Here is a 15,707-nt window from a genome sequence, read left to right as displayed (position 1 = left end):
ATTACATAATGTCTATCCATAACCACAGGTTAGGACATTGAAGTCCTGTGTAGGATCCTGCAAACAGTACTGAGAATTGAATGACTACGGATAGAGGCATTAGCAGCTCTAGATGCCAATATAGTTCAGCTAAAAGGTCTTCAGACTGATTATATGTCTATAAGGGGCCTGGATAGCAGTGCAAACAGCTGTATACTAACTTAGTAGGCAACAAGTACATTGTTAGCAGCATGAGTTCCTTCCTACAGAGGACATTGCTGGGCATTATGGGAGGCTAGCCAGACACAGCTGAGCTATGGTCCAGTGTGACACCTGGGGATACCAAAACTATAGAGGTGGGGTCTAGTTACACTCGCTGGATATTCGGAGGACCTAATTATAATGATTCTGTTTGGCTACTCCTACATGTCAGAATAAAGCTATGAGATATATTGCAGTCTGGGTACTAAATATGGCCCATAAATATTCTGAACATGAATATGCTATGCCAACCACTTAAGCATAATCCCTAAGCCTAACCCTCAAACTGATATGAAGCTGTGAGTACACGGTGGCCAGAATCCCAGAAAAACCTCTAAACATCTGCTGAGCCACACGGATTCTCTAGAAAATACCAATTACAGAAATTGGAGGCCTATTCCAAGTACATGGTGCTCAAGAAGGCATAAGATGTAATGTCTGGTGACCTACATTACACAGAACCTCCATATGACTAAAATCAGGGAAAACTGGCTTGTGATATACTGTACAGGTTATTGTGTTTCTCCAGCCCTCAAGGTCAGTTGAGAGGTTTAGCTGGTAATATACAAGTTATTGTGCTTTGCCAGCCCTCGGGATACAGCTGACGGGTTTAGTAAGTGGTGTACACGTCAGAGCAGGGACAACGTCCTCCAGCACCCAAGGCTGAGACCCCAAAGTGCACCCCCCCTACCTCCCACCCTAGCCGTCACACATTGATTGCTATTAGACTAAGGCGCCCCAGGGCCCCCAACACCTTAATCTCTAATTATTTGGCTTGCAGTCACTGCCAAGTATCTATTTTTCTTATTTCTTTCTGCTTCAAACACAATAGGGGAATGATAGCTGAATGAGTTGTGCGCCCCCTCCTACACTGCGCCCTGAGGCTGGAGCCTCTCTCGCTTCTGCCTCGGCCCGGCCCTGGTACGCGTTATCATGTTTTTCTAGCACTCGGGATCTTGCTGGGATCTTTAGCTAGCGATACAGAAGTCATTGTGCTTCTCTTTCCCTCATTCTCTTTCCCTCAGGGGTCTGCTGGGAGGTTTGGTTGGTGAGATAAAAGTTATTGTGCTTCTCCAGACCTCAGAATACAACTGGGAGGTGTAGTTGGTGATGTACAAGTTATTGCATTCTCTAGCCCTCAGGATCTAGTTGGCAGGTTTAGCTAGTGATATACAGGTTGTGTTTGTGAAGCCCTCAGTATTACTCTAGGAGGCTATCTAGTAATACTCTGTATACTTATTTCTAGTGCACATCTGGAAGACATAGCTTGTGGTTTAGGTTATAGAGAGCATATTATCCTTGGTGAGAGCAGAAGACAACTACAAAGTGCATTCACTATTGTGCAGTAGCAAGAGTTCCACTACTTGGTAAACACGTAGTATTTTGCGGCATAATATAAGGTGACAGATGAAGTCTCGTGATCTTCTCACCACTTTTTCTTCACTTGAGGCACAAGAAGCGTCAATATCCATCTTTTCCCAAAGACACTTGTCAAGTTGGCGGTCCAGCGAATGGAGATGGCTTCTGCTCCTGGTTTCTGGTGACAGGCCGGTCCCCTGGATATGAGCAGCAGCTGGTGACAACAGAAGGCGGCAGAGGCAATACCCACCCCAAACCAGAGATAAAGCATGAGGACAGCCAACATCTCCGAACTGAGGAGAGAACCTGCAGACAAAGACAGAGACAGACTGAAGACCAGCCAAGAGCTGAACATGATGGTGGAGAAGATGGAGATGGAAGGGGTGGCACCCAGGTCACAGTGGACAATGACAGTCTAAGAAGAGATGGTATTCAGGAACAGCAAGAGATGGGTGAAAATAACAACAGACAAATGACAGATGGTTTTCAGCACCAGGTCCATCCTCTCCTACCCGACTTCTATAAATAGAGCCCGACACTTGGCTGGGTCTCCATGTGTCATTGTCATATGAAGACGCTAAAGTGGGGCAGTGTTTATCAATGTCACAGCGCAAGACAATTTAACCACTTCTATCTCTGACACTTGTAGGAGCGTGTCTGCCCACTGCAGTGATGGTGTGGTGAATTTATTGAGTCTCTCACGTAACCAGTATCCAACTTTCCAAATGACATTCCGCCGAAATCTGTAGAGTCTATCAATCAGATAAATTAAACGATGACTCGATTATACCATCTGCTCTTGTGTCACATGTAGCAAGCTTAATTACATTTACACAAAGACAAAGCTGCAGATACACGTGTATTGCCTGCTAATGAGGGCTTCAAACCAAAGGGTGACCATCTCCTGCCAGATATATCCTGACATCTCACCTTACCCCAAGTTCAGCTCATACAGGCCTTCACAAGTGGTGTGTCCTGTCAATGAGACGTGTTCAAAGTGCACAGCTGTCACGCAGACAGCACTTGGACCTTTCATGTTAGTTACCCTTGGAGTTCCAAAGTACCCAGTTATGGAGCACAAGAGCCTCCAGGATTTTTTTGTATAGTCTCTTATTAGAAGACAAAATTGGGCTCTACAGAGTTTTTTTCCACTAGGCTGCAGGGATGTCCAGCTCCACTCCTCAAAGGCCAAGGACCTCCTCACACATTTTTGCTGCAGGTCAAATTAATTGATGGGACCAAATCAGGAAAGGTATGGTTCATCAAGTAGAACCCATTTTTTTGGTCACCATAAACATTGCCATGGACATGGCCCTAAAGAACTGGAGTTGTACATCTTTGTTAGGGGTTCATGGGACTTTAGTGGACTGAAAAAAAAATATGATTCCTGTTACCCATAACATCACTGGGTACCATGTGACCCACCATAGAGCCATAGCCAATCCATGCATTGTCTGCCTGCAAGCTGGATTATATGGCTCTGTCCATTAGCAAGAAATGTATGTGCCATACACCCCAAGCTCTCAATGTAAGCCTGGAATGAAGGGGTGTAAAGAAAGTGGTGCAATATGGCTGTTATTTCGCACTTCTGTGGTGCAGTATGGCTGTTATCACTTTTGTGGGGTTGATATTAGCAGATCCCTCCTGTTTGAAGCGGGCAAGTTGTGCAGTTCTGTAATCCTTTATATCTGTGTTCTGCAGCTAACTCTGTCTGCACTGCCCATATGTCTCCTGAAGTAGCTGCACTCTGGAAAACCTCCAGACAAAGATTAGGTAAAATTTAGAACCTGAGTTGTGTTTTTATTATTGTCTTTTTTTTATTCTCACTTTCTTTTTAATCCACCACAGTCTCCTGGAGAGGAAGTGTGGAGACATCTCAGCAGGGGTGCAAATGACTATTACAACTTGAGAGAGTTTCTAACTAAGGAACTGCTTTTATAATCATAATTTCCCATGCACCCACTGGAAAAGTATTCCCCTCATCCCTTATGTCAGGGCTGTCAGACTCTAGTCTTTGGGGGCCGGGGTCCTCACATATTTTTGGCACAACTCAAATTCATTGATGGGAATCAGAAAAAAGGGGGTTCATCAAGTAGGAGATACTTCTCCATTTATCTGTCCATCCTAAGCACTGGCATGGATATGGCCCTCAAAGACTGAAGTTGGACATCCCAGTCTTATGTGGTCATTCCAATCATCAGAACAGGAAGTGAAGGGAGATCCCTGTAGTAATAATACAAACATCTCAAGAATCTTCCTGATCACATCCCTTCTAGGTTCCATTCAAAGCTAATTAAAAAGAGAAGCAACGTTGACTGGAGTTCCACCTTATTTAAAATAAAATAACTTGTAACATAAGATGTGTGTGAGACATTGGTCATAAGGTAAAGCCAGGCCTGAGTATCTTCCCTCCTCTATGTCAGCAGTCTGGTTTGTCTGTACAGAAAAGGTCATGTTCTCGTTTCTGACCTGAGAAGAAGCGGCTGACTGATAGAGGCAGCATTCGGAGGAAGGTCAGAGGCTCAGAGAAGGACAGAGAGAAGCTACTGGAGATGTAGCCCAGGCCCACCACCATGGCATGGAAGCAGCTGCAAGAAGAATGGAGACATAGCAAGACAAAGCTGCGCAGATTGCTGCGACTAATACACGTCCCAGTGAAGAAACAGTGATGTTCCTGGTTCCCCATCACCCGGGAACATATCTGACAATATGGCTTCTCCAAAGCTTCGGATTCTTCACTGTGTCCACTGGTGGTTGGGCTCATCCAGATTACCAGGATGTAATTACCAATGACATTGACCAGGAAGAAGAAGAACACAGAGGCATGTAGGAGGCCAGACAGGGGTAGCCAATGCCCATAACACATGTTGGGAAGGAAGAAGAAGACTTGTAGACAGAATGTCAATGCAAGGAGGCACAGAAAGTAGAATGGGGCCATAAGGTTCAGTATGTGCAGAAGAAGCATGGTGGTGGAATCGGCAGCCTTGGCATGGCAGGATATCTGCTGAGACTTGAGACGCAGGACACCAGGAGCATTAATGCCCAACTTGTAACCAGATTGCCAGAGTGTCCAACATTCCTAGGCAGTGACAATGCAAAAGGTGGTTATTGTCCTCCATTTATGGAAGCTGTTACACTAACAGCATGCAGTCCTATCACAGGTCAGTCCACTGTTACATCACTGCATTCACTGATTTGTGGGAATGTCACTACACCTAATGCCCAACACTCTCCTCACACTGTGTACACTACATTTTCCTCACACTGTATACACTGCACTCTCTTCACATTGTCTACACAGCACTCTCCTCACACTGTCTACATTCTACTCTCCTCACACTCTCTACACTGCACTCCATCTACTCTACACTCTCCTCACACTGTCTACACTGCACTGTCCTCATACTGTCTTTACTGCACTCTCCTCACACCATGTACACTATCTACACTACACTCAAATCAAATCAAAGATAACGTTATTAGCATGATCAAGATTCATACAGGCGTTGCCAAAACAGTGGAAAATGGTGGACATGTCTTCAAACTGTCTACACTGCACTCTCCTCACACTGCCTACACTGCACTCTCCTCAAACTGTCTACACTACACTCCCCGCTCACTATCTACACTGCACTCTCCTCACACTGTCTACACTTAGCTCTCCGCTCATTATCTACACTGCACTCTCCTCACACTGTCCACACTGCACTGTCCTCATTCCGTCTACACTGCACTCTCCTCACACTGTATGCATTGCACTGACCTAACACAGTATTCCCTGCTTTGCAGTTACACTATTGCAAAACACAAAATAGGTAAGAGCTCACATCCAAGCAGCCACTTGCCTTATACTGTAAATAGTCTGCAGATTAAAGACACAGTGTGTGCATTCAAACCGCAGTACCAAATTATGCAAATGGTGAATTGACCCCTCAATCGCCTCAAAATTAAAAGGAGACCCTCAACTACACATAATAGGTGGAGATCTAGTAATGATAAAAGCAACTTGCATACATTTTACATTCAATTGCACTATTTGCATACATTTGCATTCAGTTGCACAGGATGTTTGCATCCAAAAGGGTTTGCAGGCAAAGGCTTTTCATACTAGAATCTTTCACCGTCAGTAGTCGATAGGGGCCCTACTACTATTATGTGACTTGTGGGATCCTGCCTGATTTGCACACCTCTCTTTGTATGTATTTCTGAAATTCCACAGGTAAATTGGCTTCCAAGTCCCTGTGTCTGTTTGGGTTTCCTGCAGGCACTCCGGATTCCCCCACATCCCAAAAACACAATTTTAAGGGGAACTGAAGTAAGAGGTATACGGAGGCTGCCATATTTATTTCCTTTTAATCAATACCAGTTGCCTGGCAGCCCTGCTGATCCTCTGCCTCTAATACTATTAGCCATAGCCCCTGAACAAGCATGCAGCAGATCAGGTGTTTCAGACTTTAAAGTCAGATCTGACAAGACTAGCTGCATGCTTGTTTCTGGTGTTATTCAAATACTGCAGAGAAATAGACCAGCAGGGCTGCCAGGCAACTGGTATTGATTAAAAGGAAATAAATATGGCAGCCTCCATATACCTCTTACTTCAGTTCCCCTTTAAGGTGATAGCTTCATACTAAATTGGCCCTAGACTACAATGGACATATGACTCGATAGGGATTAGATTGTAAGCCCCTCTGAGGGACATGAACATGTACTCTGTAAAGCGCTGCGGAAGATGTCGACACTATATAAATACTAAATAATAAATAACAATAACTGTACTGCCACTCTATATACTGAACTATACTCCCAATGTACTGTACTTTCCCTCTACACTGCACTGTACTCCCTCCCTATACACTGCACTGAACTCCTACTCTATTCACTGTACTGTACACCTTCTCTGCACACTGCACTGAACTCCTACGCTGTAAATGGCACTGTGCTCCAACTCTGTACACGGCACTGAACTCCCAAACTATACACTGCACTATACTTGCAATCTATACACGCCCATTCTATACACTGTACTCCTATTCTATACACTGTACTGTACTCTCACTCTATACACTGCACTGTACTCCCACTCTATACACTGCACTGTACTCCCACTCTATTTAGTGCACTGTACTCCCACTCTACATACTGCACTGTACTCCCAATCTATACACTGTACTGTACACCCATTCTATACACTGTACTGCTATTCTATACACTGCACTGTACTCCCACTCTATACACTGCACTGTACTCCCACTCTATACACTGCACTGTACTCCCAATATGTACACTGTACTTTACTCCCAACATATACACTGTACTGTACTCCCAATATGTACACTGCACTGTACTCCCAATATGTACACTGTACTGTACTCCCATTCTATACACTGTACTGTACTCTCACTGTATTCAGTGATCTGTACTGCCACGCTATACACTGCATTGTACTCCCAACATATACACTGTACTGTACTCCCATTATATACACTGTACTGTACTCCCTCTCTATAAACTGCACAGTACTCCCACTCTATTCAGTGAACTGTACTCCCACTCTATACACTACACTGTACTCCCAGTCTATACATTGCACTGTACTCCCACTCTACACATTGCACGGTACTCCCAATCTATACACTGCACTGTACTCCCACTCTATGCACTGCACTGTTCTGCCACTCTATACACTGCACTGTTCTGCCACTCTATACACTGCACTGTTCTGCCACTCTGTATATTGCACTGTAGCTGCACCCGGTAATCTGTGTTTGGGATCTGCACTGTATGTTAGTGGCAGTGTATAAAGTAGATGGTAAAAAGTTACAGCATTTCCAAATAGTTTAAACAGTTCTGGGACCCCCATTGTCTGCAGTATGTCCAGTCACCCCCATGCCCAGTCTGCAGTGTGCCCATTTACCCCCATGCTCAGTCTGCAGTGTTCCCAATAACCCCCATGCCCAGTCTGTGTGTCACACTGACCTTGGGAAGAATAGGAGCTTTCCGTCTGTCTCCTGTGCTGTCCCTGGCTCATCCTGAGAATCCTTTCCTGTAATATCTCCCTCTCCATCCATTCTCCTCCCCCTGTACCAGATACCTGCCCTCCCATCCCTGCTCTCCATCCCTCCTCTCCATCCTGTACCCAGATAGATGCCCCCCCTCCTCTGCATCCCTCCCATCCAGGGACCAGCCAGCCGCCTCTGTGCGTCTGTGCGATGGATTAACCTTCACATCCCCTTCTGGTCTGCACTCCCTGCACACTGCTGTGTGTATTACTGTACAGCCTGTCCTGTACCACTCTACTGCCTGCCTTGTGCCCACACTGCTGTATATATTACTCTACTACCTGCCCTGCAGTGTATATTACTATACTGCTGCCCTGTGCTCACACTGCTGTATATATGACTATACTGCCTGCCCTGTGCCCACACTGCTGTATATATTACTATACTACCTGCCCTGCTGTATATATTACTATACTACTGGCCCTGCAGTGTATATTACTATACTGCCTGCCTTGTACCCACTCTGCTGTATATATTACTCTACTACCTGCCCTGCTGTATATATTACTATACTACCTGCCCTGCACTGGGTGTATATTACTATACTGCCTGCCCTGTGCCCACACTGCTGTATATATGACTATACTGCCTGCCTTGTGCCCACTCTGCTGTGTATATTACTATACTGCCTGCCCTGCAGTGTATATTACTATACTGCCTGTCCTGTGCCCATACTGCTATATGTATTACTGTACTGCCTGCCTTGTGCCCACACTGCTGTATATATTACTATGCTACCTGCCCTGCAGTGTATATTACTATACTGCCTGCCCTGTGCCCACACTGCTGTATATATTACTCTAATACCTGCCCTTCAGTGTATATTACTATACTGCCTGCCCTGTGCCCACACTGCTGTATGTATTACTATACTGCCTGCCCTGTGCCCACTCCGCTGTATATATTACTCTACTACCTGCCCTTCAGTGTATATTACTATACTGCCTGCCCTGTGCCCACACTGCTGTATGTATTACTATACTGCCTGCCCTGTGCCCACACTGCTGTATATATTACTCTACTACCTGCCCTTCAGTGTATATTACTATACTGCCTGCCCTGTGCCCACACTGCTGTATGTATTACTATACTGCCTGCCCTGTGCCCACACTGCTGTATGTATTACTATACTGCCTGCCCTGTGCCCACACTGCTGTATATATTACTCTACTACCTGCCCTTCAGTGTATATTACTATACTGCCTGCCCTGTGCCCACTCCGCTGTATATATTACTCTACTACCTGCCCTTCAGTGTATATTACTATACTGCCTGCCCTGTGCCCACACTGCTGTATATATTACTCTACTACCTGCCCTTCAGTGTATATTACTATACTGCCTGCCCTGTGCCCACACTGCTGTATATATTACTCTACTACCTGCCCTTCAGTGTATATTACTATACTGCCTGCCCTGTGTCCACTCTGCTGTATATATTACTATACTGCCTGCCCTGCTGTGTATATTACTATACTGCCTGCCCTGTGCCCACACTGCTGTATGCATTACTACTGTATAATGCCTGCCCGGTGCCCACTCTGCACAATATATTACTTTATTAGCTGCCCTGTTCCCCCTGTACTGCTCATATTGCTATACTGCCTACCAAAGCCCTCATTCCCCAGTGAGACAGGTTCTGTGACATAGAAAATATATAATATGATCCTTGTATCTTTATTTCCATTCTAGGCATGGCTTGTACTTTGCAAAACAAGGTTCAGCAAAAAAAACCTATTAGTGTACATGGTGTTTACATACCATATAGAAATGTGGCAAGAGCTGTCTGCTGGTCTTCTTATTGCTGATGGTCCCAGCATGAGTCCCTTCAAGTATGAGCCAAGAGACTCTACACAGCAAGACTGGATTTTATATCCAGTTTTCTGGACTATTTGAATGCCGGAACTAAAGTACAGGGAATTGCAGTATAATTTCCTTCCTTTTTTCCTTGTTATTTCATATCGAGGTCTGTTTTGTTTATTTTTGTGTTTTCTGTAAATATTTATGTTTTATGCTTCGTACCTTTTAATAAATTATTTAAAAACCATCAAAATCGCCATGCCTTGAAGTATCATCTAGCGTCAGGAATTTTCTCCCCTTCCCCTGGATCAACTGGGAATCTGGGATATGTGCGGGTTCAGGATGGTGTTTTTTCTTTTTCTGTTTGAACTTGATGGACAGATGTCTTTTTTTTCATGGTGGAGCGAAGGAGAAGACAACCACGGCATCTCCACCGGAGGGGAGCCACCGGAGCTGTGGTGAGGGCACAGGACGGCTGCCAGGGGCTAGAGGATGCCCCAGGTAAGTGGACTTTTTATTTTTATGCTCCTCGGACCTTCCCTTTAAGGGGGGGGGGGGCGCTGAAGGGGGTGCTGGTGGGGGTGTGTGGAGAGTGTTCAAGAAATTGACAGCAGAAAATAGAGTTCCTATGCCTTGAGGTCCTGGTGGAGATGACCCAAAACCTCTGGCTTGATGGGAGCTGACTGAAGAAACAGTGGCCTGAGTGGGAGGGGTTGTTGTCAATCCTAAACGCTCTGGAGCGCAGTCTTGAGTTGCAGAGGAGATCAAGTGGGGGAGGGGTATCCTGATGATCTTCTCCACTGATCTGATGGCCCTCTGTAGTTTTTATCTGTCACTAGTAGAGGAACCAGCATACCACACCAGGATGGACGAACAGAGGAAAGATTCAATAATGGCGGTGTAGAAGCTCTTGGGCCATGCCAAGCTTCTTCAGTTGGTGAAGGAAGAAGTCTCTGCTGGACTTTCCTCTGGGTAGAGGCAATGTTGGCCTTTCAGCACAGGTAGTTGGCGATAGAGGCAGAAGAGTCCCAGGCCATGCACATACACAGCTAACAATCAGAGCCCTCCTTTAACTTGATTGTTACAAAGCATACAGACACACAGATGACTGTGAAATTCCCCCAAACTAGGTCTAAGCTTTCTATAGAACAGGAAGTGGGATATGTTGCAATGGCTGAATGTTTGTCCCAGCAGCACTGAGCACAGACCTGGACATCAAGGTATAAAGTTTATCACAAAGCCAGAGCCACGATTCCCCACTGAGAAGGACTGAGGAACTATAAAGTGTAAATGAGAGCAGAGGGTAAGACAAGTTGCTTCTGACGTGTTCACTGGCACAGAGTGAGCTTACAGCCGAAGCAGAGGTTGACAGAGAAATCCACAGGCATTGCTCAATCACCTACTTTTATTAAAGCGTACCTGAGGGAGGAACAAAAAGTTACTTTCCTCAGTAGTGGGAAGGCTCTGGACAGTGCTGACGCTGCCCGGATCCCCCGGCAGGCCACCGTGCCAGTGCTGGGTCCCTCTAAACCTATTTGGCAAGAGCTTTTTTGAACAGGTTTCTTCTGGTCACAATCCATGCCACGGACAATCACATCCAGACTGGGTGGGTGCAATTAGGGTCTGCGCAAGCCCAATACAACTGAGTGCCGTCCATGGACAAAAAAAGCTGTGCAGGCAGGGGTGTAACTGGAGGGGAGCAGTCAGCCCCGGGAAGCCCATGAGGCAGGGTGAGGCTGGTTTCTCAGGTGGCAGAAGTGGGGGGGCGCCCACCTGGCCATGGGTGGGGGGCTGCCGAGCTGGAGGGGGTAGCAGGCAGGCAGGGGGCAGCGGGCACAGCGGTGGGGAGGGGCATCAGACCCCCTCCTCCTTCACCTGGGTCGCCCGTCCGCTCTCCCCCTCCAGCTATTACCGCAGTGTATAACTAGGCAGCCGATGGGTAAGCGATGACTCACCTCCTTCAGAGTTCCAGCGTGCGTTCCACCTATTGTCACTTCCTGCAATGCTGCCCACAGTAGTGACGATAGGTGGAACGCACACTGGAACACGGAAGGAGGTGTCATTGCTTCCTCACCAGCTGCCTACTTATACACGGCGGTAATAGCTGGAGGGGGAGAGCGGACGGGGCGACACAAATGAGAAAGGGGGGGGGTCCGATCCCCCCCTCCCCACTGCTGTGCCTGCTGCCCCCCTTCCTGCCAGCTACCCCCTCCAGGCTACCTATACTGGGGGCAAAAAGTCTAAAACCGGCCCTGGGAGCAGTCCCTGCGACAACAGGGGGTCCAGAGCTCTAAAGGGGCCCCCTACTTCACTCCCTCTGATAAAGAGGCCCATCCTTCAGAAGAAGTGTTTTTGTGGCTACACTTGTTAAAGTGGACCCAAATTAAAAATACAAGATTTCAGAAATAAAATCTATTTTCTAAATTATAATAATAAATAGCAGCTTTTTTCAGCTGCAGGATGACAAATATAAAATATTTTACATTTATTGGAGGAACCCCTCCCTTCCTTTCAAATTGCCAGGACAAAATCCGGCAAACTGGTGGAGTAGGTGGTGTCCGGCAATGGAGTAATTGCTAATGGCTGCCCCCAGTATAACCCTAGTTATGAAAAGAGAAGGGTGAAAAGCATGCACTGAAATGCTCATAGGTTTGAAGTAGTGTTTATTTATCTTTGTATGTGTCAGAGTGGTGCAACTAAATATTTTTACTTTAAAAAAATGTTTGGTTTGAGTCCGCTTTAAGTGTGTGATAATCATGATGTCCACACTTGTTTTATGACCCTTGCAAGATGCAGGCTTTGAGGGTCACAAGGGGGTGGCAACTGAAAGGGTGTAAACCCTGGGGGTCCCCATCAAAGCTGGGGGGGGGGGGGGGGCTATGATTTATAGTTACGACCCTGGGGAGGTCTCATTCTGCTGGGCATAATCATGCATGGCCAGTCTGGATACACTCGGCAGAAGTGAGGCCACTGGAGAAGGAGAGTGTGGGCGATACGAGTATCTGGGAAGAGTAGTAGTATCGTGGCAGCACTACGTGAGTTCCAGGTGGCACTGCTACCGTAGTAGTAAAATATCTTTAATTTATATTACAGATACAGTATTTTACAATGCACTATCCGGCATCCGTTCTCACTTGAACCCTCACCCTAACTCCTGCCTCTAAGTGGCAAAACCAAACCTCCTATCCACAACAACCAAACGACCGCTAGTTGAAAGCTATTTATTCCTATGTAGTAGCCGATCAGCTAATACCCGCATGGGGCGCCCAATTTAACACTTGTGTGTATCAGACGCCTGCCAATCCCTGCGTCCAAATGACCAAATTGTTCCAGGAAGCCTATGGACCAACTACTGAGCTTTTTAGTTGGCTAAATATTTTGCTATTTATATAATTTTTTAACAGTTGCAGTGTTGTCATTTTGAACATATTTGCTGACAAAGTCCGTGATTAGGCTGCAGTGTTGCCAGTTGGCCAGGGCCGTAACAGCCCATAGCAATGACCATGTACCAACTGCTAATTTCCCAAACTGACATCTGAGGTTGCCGAAGCGCCTGTCCTCACATGACTTTATAAAACCACCTCCTTGTGTGTGCTGTGCTTTGTTGTATACATATATATGTAAAAAGAGAACCGAGAACCCAATAGAGTGTAATAAGTCAAGGCAGTTGATATAATGAGAAAGAGTAAAATATATACTCACAAACCAGGGTTACCTCCAGGCAACCACTGTATAGGCAAGGCAGGTGAGGATATAACCTGTCCTCACTCAGTATTAAGTAGTCGCTCTCTGTAGACGTGAAGAAAAAGGGGTATCCCCCTCCACCAAGGGTGGATGTATAACATATTGTAATTTTAACAGAGGCGCCAAAAGAATAAGATCAATATTTAAAATGTTTAAAAAGTGCTTGGGAGGCAGTGGTGGACTTACCTCCATTAAGCAGACACAACAAGCTGTGTATTCAACAAAAGGGTATATTTATTGGTATACTTCAAGGGTTAATCACAACGTGTTTCGCAGGCCTATACCCGCTTCATCAGGCAGTAGGGGTAGGAGTACACAACAGCACTATGCCAGGAACACACCTGGCGCCAGGTGTGTTCCTGACATAGTGCTGTTGTGTACTACTGCCTCCCAAGCACTTTTTAAACATTTTAAATATTGATCTTATTCTTTTGGCGCCTCTGTTCAAATTACAATTTGTTGTATACATGTTTGTGTTGCCATCAGGTGCAAACATTGTATATGCTGTATACATTGTGTATGTTGTGGTGTGTATATTGTGGTACATTGTGTATGTTGTAGTTTGGAGTACACATTGTATAAGTGTGTTTGGTAAATGCATTGAGTATGTTGTGGTGTTTGTATTGTGTATGTTGTGGTTTGGAGCACACATTGGCCTCAATTCACTAAGCTTATCTCCTGTCTTTAATAACTCTTCTAGAGTTGTTACCATGGTGATAAGGCATGTCGTATTCAGGAAACATTTTACCTCAGGCAAGCCTAAAGTTAACTCTTCTGTCTTTAAATTAACTCTCCAATCCTTAAAATAACTCCAGAGTTAAAGACAGGCTGTTAATTAACTGTGTGTGAAAATAACTACAGAGGAGGTAAATTAACTACAGAGGAGGTAAATTAACTACAGGAGAGGTAACTTAAAGAGACTCCGTAACAAAAATTGCATCCTGTTTTTTATCATCCTACAAGTTCCAAAAGCTATTCTAATGTGTTCTGGCTAACTGCAGCACTTTCTACTAACACAGTCTCTGTAATAAATCAATGGCCTCAATTCACTAAACTTATCTCCTGTCTTTAATAACTCTTCTAGAGTTGTTACCATGGTGATAAGGCATGTAGTATTCAGGAAACATTTTACCTAAGGCAAGCCTAAAGTTAACTCTTCTGTCTTTAAATTAACTCTCCAATCCTTAAAATAACTCCAGAGTTAAAGACAGGCTGTTAATTAGCTGCATGTGAAAATAACTACAAAGGAGGTAAATTAACTACAGAGGAGGTAAATTAACTACAGAGGAGGTAAATTAACTACAGGAGAGGTAACTTAAGGAATGAGGAGGTAAGATAACTCTCTCACGTGTGGAGGTAAGTTTTCTCTTGCCTTATTATCTCTAGCATGATCTTAGTGAATTGAGGCCATTGTATCTTTCCCCTGTCAGACTTGTCGGTCTGTGTCTGGAAGGCTGCCAAGTTCTTCAGTGTTGTGGTTCTGCTATGAACTCCCCTTTATGCAGACTGCCTGTGTGTTATTTAGGATTAGAGCAGCTTCTCTCTTCTCTCTCTTATCTTTTACAAGCTGGATAAATCGTCCTCTGAGCTGGCTGGGCTTTCACATACTGAGGAATTACAAACAAGGGCAAAGCTGTTTGCAGGAAGAAAAGAGCAGCCTCAAACTTCAGTGCATGGGGGAAAGAAACACACAAATGATCTCTTGAGATTCAAAAGGAAGGCTGTATACAGCCTGCTTGTGTATGGATGTATTTTCTATGTGTGGACATACTGTACATCAACCTACTTCCTGTTTTGGTGGCCATTTTGTTTGTTTACAAACAAACTTTTAAAAACTGTTTTTAACCACTTTTAATGCGGCGAGGAGCGGCGAAATTGTGACAGAGGGTAATAGGAGATGTCCCCTAACGCACTGGTATGTTTACTTTTGAGCAATTTTAACAATACAGATTCTCTTTAAGGAATGAAGAGGTAAGATTACTCTCTCACGTGTGGAGGTAAGTTTTTTCTCTTGCTTTATTATCTCTAGCATGATCTTAGTGAATTGAGGCCAATGTATATGTTAATAATACTTCCAGTATTTGTATAGCGCTTTTCTCCTGTCGGACTCAAGGCGCTTGCAAGGCAGCCACTAGCGGGCCCTCAGTAGGCAGTAGCAGCATTAGGGAGTCTCTGCCAATAATTCCTTTCTAATTAGGAGCTGGCTGAGATTTGAAGCCAGGTCTCCTGTGTCAGAGGCAGAGTCCCGTAACCATTACACTATCCAGCCATTGTGGTGTAGAACACACATTGTTTTTTGGATGCTGTGACGCGGTGTATACATTGTGTATGTTGTGCTGTGGTGTGTATATTGTGGTTTGGAGCACAGATTGCATATGCTATGTTTGGTGTATACATTGTGTATGTTGTGGTGTTTATATTGAATATGTTGTGCATTTGAACACACATAGGGCTTGATTCACTAAACTGTGATAACTCAGATATCACACCTTATCAAAGATATCAC

The 15,707-nt window shown here is 45.0% G+C and overlaps 1 protein-coding gene across 1 annotated transcript; it reads right to left on the bottom strand.

Moving 5' to 3' along the window:
* Positions 1 to 935: 935 nt before the first annotated feature.
* On the bottom strand, positions 936 to 7,639 carry ZDHHC22 (zinc finger DHHC-type palmitoyltransferase 22). The gene is made up of 3 exons (XM_068254493.1): positions 7,576 to 7,639; positions 4,069 to 4,678; positions 936 to 1,905 (listed from the first exon to the last, which is right to left on the bottom strand). The coding sequence occupies exons 2-3, from the start codon at positions 4,562 to 4,564 to the stop codon at positions 1,667 to 1,669; spliced, it is 735 nt and encodes a 244-aa protein (XP_068110594.1). The 5' UTR covers positions 4,565 to 4,678; positions 7,576 to 7,639; the 3' UTR covers positions 936 to 1,666.
* Positions 7,640 to 15,707: the final 8,068 nt, after the last annotated feature.

The sequence above is a fragment of the Hyperolius riggenbachi genome, chromosome 9, assembly GCF_040937935.1.
Source record: "Hyperolius riggenbachi isolate aHypRig1 chromosome 9, aHypRig1.pri, whole genome shotgun sequence".
Taxonomy (NCBI): Eukaryota; Metazoa; Chordata; class Amphibia; order Anura; family Hyperoliidae; genus Hyperolius; species Hyperolius riggenbachi.
Note: the sequence above shows the minus strand (reverse complement) of the source record. Positions and strands in the feature narration are given on the sequence as shown.

Coding starts and splice junctions, on each gene's coding strand:
- ZDHHC22 (XM_068254493.1), bottom strand. CDS start 4,564: ATGCTTCTTCTGCACATACTGAACCTTATGGCCCCATTCTACTTTCTG. Junction 1,906..4,068: donor AGTCAGCCGCTTCTTCTCAG/GTCAGAAACGAG, acceptor CTTTGTCTGCAG/GTTCTCTCCTCAGTTCGGAG.